Source organism: Haliotis cracherodii, unplaced genomic scaffold (assembly GCF_022045235.1).
Source record: "Haliotis cracherodii isolate W230 unplaced genomic scaffold, xgHalCrac1.p SCAF_17, whole genome shotgun sequence".
Classification (NCBI taxonomy): Eukaryota; Metazoa; Mollusca; class Gastropoda; order Lepetellida; family Haliotidae; genus Haliotis; species Haliotis cracherodii.
Genome location: NW_027266272.1, coordinates 25,836,456 through 25,842,041, shown reverse-complemented (window position 1 = coordinate 25,842,041; position 5,586 = coordinate 25,836,456). Strand labels below are relative to the sequence as shown.

Here is a 5,586-nt window from a genome sequence, read left to right as displayed (position 1 = left end):
CTTGTTTATGGAAAATGTGCCTAAAACAGCATCCAAAGCGTCATTCGACACACATAACAACCGAACGCCACCTTACGGTAAAGTGACGGGTTGAGTAAAAGGAGTAACGAGATTTTCTGGAAAAGGGAAAAAGCAAAATATAATGGAAACGCCTTAGCACACTCAAGACTCTGATATATATGTAAAATACAACAAAACTTGTGTATCTGAATATAGCACTAAGTGTTAATAGCAACGATATAATATGCTATTTACTTTGTGTTCGTTTGAAATATTCCTGAATTTAGTTAAAGCAAGCCGGAAGTCGCATGAGAAATGAGAATGGCAGCCGAATACTTCAGTATCGGAAGTTCTGTTGCTATCACAACATGCCACAACATAGAATATAGAGGAGAAGTTCTTGCATTTGACTGGACGTCAAAAGTCCTTGCTATCAGTATCCTTTTTTATGTAACATTTATCATACTGTTTCTAAAAAAATGTGAACGAATACGTCACGGTGACTGCGTTCAGTTTTCGATCACTATGGTTACTCTAGATCATCTGAGAAGACATGTGTTTTGTGTTTGACCCCAGATCGTATATGTTTATTCATTTAAAGACATTTGTTATTTAGTCCGTTACCTGTGAGTTTTTCATAAGAATATTGTTTATTTTGTAGTTATATGTTGACTTGTGGTTGATTTCAGTGACAGATATGCCATGTCGAAGTTTAGATGTCAAGCAACATAACATGTGTCAATATATTCACATAATGTTTATATTTCTTTAACCTCTAAAAGAGTCTGACCCTACTAATGGAGCCAGGGGTCAAAGTGATGTCAAGCTCATCAACTTGGCCCTGGTCAGTGATGTAAAGGTCCTGAAAGAAGCTGAAGATCCGCCACAAGCCCTCACAAATCTCAATCTACCCAGAGTAAGATAATTATTGTGAAAGGAAGCCTAGTGTATTATGACAGAAGCTGCGACATCATAGCTATGTATTGTGTACTGCTCTACTTTTGCTGTCCAAGATATATTGGTTGCTAAATCATAGAAACAAATTTTTCATACAGTATCATTTTGTTATTTAAGCCAAATGCTGATTTTTTTCATCAGTCTCAATGCTTGAGCGATTAATCTAGAACTGAGGCGAGTATTTTGTCCCCAAATCTGCACCGAATGTTAAAATTGCCAAAGTGACATTAATAATCTCTGTATTTCACTGATATACAATGTAAAAGAGGTTTTGACACTTGATTGTACATTATTGAATGCAATTTGAATTTAAGAAACTAAGTACTTTGAATGAAAGATATCCCAGTTTTGAACAAAATAGCGATGTTTTTCCAAATTTGCCTGCCAAGGGCACTTAGTTTGAAATGCCAGATAAATCTCTGCAATTGCACACAAATTGTGTTCAAATGCACGTTTGACATGTTGAAGAATATCATGGAAATAGGTATCACCCCCATCCAGTTCATCATGTTCATATACCTTTTTTGTACACCAAATAGCAAGGCTATTGATTGTGCCAGACCTTTTGGACTCCCATCTGAAAATATTTCAGTCAACAAGGGTATTGTCAAAATAAGAAAATAGTCCAATCCTGAAGAATTTCTTTTAAAATTGAAAAACATGTATATGCAAATTACTCCAAATGGTCTATCCCTTGAAGTACATTGATGTGGTAGCCTAAGGTTGATCTAACTATATATTCTGTCACGAACATTACCCAATGACTGATCATTTTGTATTACGGACAGTTACAGATACTAGAAGTCACATTGTTTTGATTTGTGAATTAAGTGTTTGTCATACTGATGTATTAAGTCTAAATAAAAGCAAAGGAATCTGAAGAAGTGATAAAAGGCAATGAAATTTTTAACCTGTTTTGCTCTCAAACAGTACCGTCTGCCATGTCGTATTCAATGAAAAGTCGGTCCCAAAAATATTTTGCAGTTGGTATTATTATTTGGGGTCGAATGTAATCATAGTAATGCCTGCACAAAAAGGCTTTTTTCAATATGGTTTTACATAGATGAGTACTAAAATGAACAGTGGGGGTAATTCAAGGTGTATATGCATGGTGTATATTACCAGATCATCATGTTTGCTAATAGACCAGTGAGGGGCGGTCGGGTAGCCTAGTGGTTAAAGCATTCACTCGTCACGCCGAAGACCCGGGTTCGATTCCCGACATGGGTACAATGTGTGAAGCCCATTTCTGGTGTCCCCCGCCGTGATATTGCTGGAATATTGCTAAAAGTGGTGTAAAATCAAACTCACTCACTCACTCATTAATAGACCAATGAAATTGTTTGGACAGATAAAGAGCCGATTGAGAGATAGTCTAGATGAGAAGCGGAGACAAGTTAACTATGTTGGAGTCGGTGTACCACCAGAAGGACAGAAGATTTTCTTTGCAATAACAAAAACGTAAGTAAATTTCCTTTCTTTCACCCCCAGTAGTGATTCCTGGATGACCATGACATGCTTCGATCTCATTAAATTCAGATCTTTGACTCTTTGGCATGAAGATCTGACAATAACGACCTCTCCATATAATGTTCTTGTTAACCAATCAGCATCGAGGCATCACAATTCTTGGTACGGGTGGGCAAAGCATCCAGACGAGCACATCCGATTTCTGTATCTCAAAAGAATCTAAACAACCATTCTGAATGCAGATACAAAGGCTGTGCCTGCATTCACCATCAGAGATCTGGTCAGGTTACTGGGATATATGTTATCGTTAAAATATGTCTAAGATACCGAAAATTTGTGTCTGACAGATGCAACGTTTGAGACACAGATTGCTAAGCAATTTAATGAGGACACTAGCAGGATCAGCACTACATCTATACTTGGAGACCTCTGTGGCTTCGAGTATTTCACCAAATTTAAGACAGTTGGATTAGGTCTAATTACTCTGAATATGTTTTTTAGCTGTGTTGCACATCAGACTGCATTTTTATTATGAAAATGTAAATACCAGGAAGAATCTCAGCAAACGTGATGTTACATTCCTTTTGATAAATGGCAATTACTTTAGCGGGCAGACCAATGGATTGCCATGAAAAACAATTACCAGTACTGACCGTTATTTGGTGCTAACCAGAAATATTCATGTGTAGGCAATTGTCTTTATGTTGATATGTTAGCTATGTCACTGGCGAAGAAACAAGTTTCAATTGGAACTGTATTGACTGTTTTGTCACTGTTTCAACTGCCGAAGGGCAATTAAACTTTAAAATTCTACTTACCCAGCAAAAGCTAAGGGGAGATGTGCAAAATAGAAATGACTAGTCTGCAGTTGAAAATTTATGATGCATCTTCGATTGCTTCAACTTTTTTTGCCGAGCCAGCAGTGTATTTGAACCAGGAATATTTGTGTGTTTGTTATGTTGAACATATTGAGTCTTTATTTTATTATGTGTGTGCCTCTGTGTGTCAGTATCAGTGATGTGCGGTGGGACGGCAGTAACATCATCGTCATGGACGAAGTGGTCATCAAACCCCCTTACAGATATGAAGACTGCAGTGCACGCAAGTCTGAGTCGTCACAAGCACTACAACACGTCAGAAAAATAGTAAGTTCAGTTCTACATTCATGTTGCTGATGGCAATAGAGATTTTTCATGCCAGAAACCTGTGATTGTGGGTTCGAATCCCGTTTCGCCCTGATTATGTTTCTGGGTTTGTCAGCACCATACCCGTGCTCGTGGGTTTCACTGAAGTGGTAAATGTCTGAGACCTGCATCACTTCGGGCTTTCCTCCCACATTAAGCTGAAACGCCGTGATATAACTGGAATACTGTTAAAAGCAGGGTCAACCCCAACTCACTCAAATGGTTGACAACTAGCCTTTATCTTTCTTACATGCTCACAACTGCAATTTTTTAACTCACTCAAGTGCAGGATGTTTAGTATTTTGACTTACGAACTGAATAAACTTGTACACGAGGAGACTGAAGGTCAAGTGGTGTGTACATGAACATTCAACTTTTACAATCCTCTACGCCCTGGTAGTGACACACAAGTACAGAGGCCTATTTTCGGTGAAATATGTTTGTGTGACAATATCAGACATGCCTTAGAACTGCCCAAGGATTTTGTTAAAGCGTGTTCGTTATAAACATAGTTTACTGAGTGATTAGTTAGAAGAGTGATTTTGGATGATAATGGAATCTCTTTTTTAAGTGTCTTTTCATATTGAATATATCAACACGTTGATAGAATTTTTAGACTCTCAGGCTTGTCTTTCATTACCTTGGTTTGAGATTCATAAACAAACGCATCACAAAACAGCCATATATATTCACGGGGTGATTTTGTTCGCTCATCACACCGAAGATCAGGGTTCGATTCCCAACATGGGTACAATGTGTGAAGCCCATTTCTGGTGTCCGCCACTGTGATATTGCTGGAATATTGCTAAACGCGGCATAAAACAATACTCACTCACTCACAGGTGATCTTGGTGATGGAAGAACCTTGTGTATACAAACCCTTGAAATATTGACGATGTTTCAGTGATAACAAAACTCCTTCTCTCTCACAGGTATCAAAGTTTCTTCAGGAGGAGAGCAGTCAGGCAGAAAGGAAATCCATGTCGCCATCACCTGCCCCTTCATCATCCTCATCAACATAGTAATCATCATTATCGTTGTCATGGATACCATAACATTGTGAGAGTGAAGAAACAAATATCACTTTACTCATGTGATGTTTTATCAAGGCAGTGGACTATACTTCAGTTAGTTGATTATTTACAAACACTGCATATACCAAGCTCCTCACAGCAATAGCCACCGTGGAGCTTTCTATACTATCGCTGCCACCAGTCACAGCTCCCCACTGTGCTAGGTGGCTGCATGGAGTTCAACTCGCTATGACTGATCAGTATGTTTCGACAAGTGATGATTGTTGTGAACTGATATCTCACTTCTCTCCCCACAACACCCACCCCTCAATTGTTGTTTTTAAAAAAAATACTGTATTCAACGTAATAAGCGCCCAGGGTGCATTCAAAATTAGAAATAGGGGGCTCTTATTAGAATATTATTTTGGTGAAAAAAACAGAGTTAAAGGATAAATTTGGCGGTTCATGCTGACAGCCTGAAAGAGAGAATCTCACCTGAGTGTCTTTTGATATGAAATATATCAACATGAGGTGATAAAAGTGTTAAAATTCCGAGGCATCCAAGCGATATCTCCTGTGGGAGCCAGTTTTGGATGATAAATGTTTATATACAACAGATATTTTTTACCAGAATTTAATTGCCCATAATTAAGGGTGCATATAACACACAAGTGCGCAATATACGCGAATAAATAAGTCTTGTGTACATTGATCAATCAGAAGGGGTGCTAATTGGGATTGTTGACTAGCCAATATATTAGCAAATATCGTTGTGGGCGCTTATTACGTCGAATACGGTAGTCACTTATAGTTTCCAATATCATGTAATTTGTAAAGTGAGACTGTACGGGGGATGTGTTTCTGTTGGTCTGCTATCTCGAACCAATATGATGAAACAAACTGACCTGAATTCACCTCAGAAGTAGTAAGTTAGTCTTCGACATTTTACAATTCAAAATGAT

General features: G+C 38.1%; 1 protein-coding gene across 1 annotated transcript; it reads left to right on the top strand.

Moving 5' to 3' along the window:
* The first annotated feature begins 315 nt into the window (after nucleotides 1-315).
* LOC139465012 (protein LSM12-like) lies at nucleotides 316-5,404 on the top strand. The gene is made up of 5 exons (XM_071246678.1): nucleotides 316-436; nucleotides 783-916; nucleotides 2,309-2,418; nucleotides 3,437-3,572; nucleotides 4,544-5,404. Exons 1-5 carry the CDS (start codon nucleotides 316-318, stop codon nucleotides 4,631-4,633), a joined length of 591 nt encoding a protein of 196 aa, XP_071102779.1. The 3' UTR covers nucleotides 4,634-5,404.
* The last annotated feature ends 182 nt before the right edge of the window (nucleotides 5,405-5,586 follow it).

Bases quoted from the DNA above. Each gene is read 5' to 3' on its own strand.
- LOC139465012 (XM_071246678.1), top strand. From the start codon at position 316: ATGAGAATGGCAGCCGAATACTTCAGTATCGGAAGTTCTGTTGCTATC. The intron at 917-2,308 runs GTAAGATAATTA...TTGTTTGGACAG, and splicing joins CAAATCTCAATCTACCCAGA to ATAAAGAGCCGATTGAGAGA. The intron at 2,419-3,436 runs GTAAGTAAATTT...TCTGTGTGTCAG, and splicing joins TTCTTTGCAATAACAAAAAC to TATCAGTGATGTGCGGTGGG.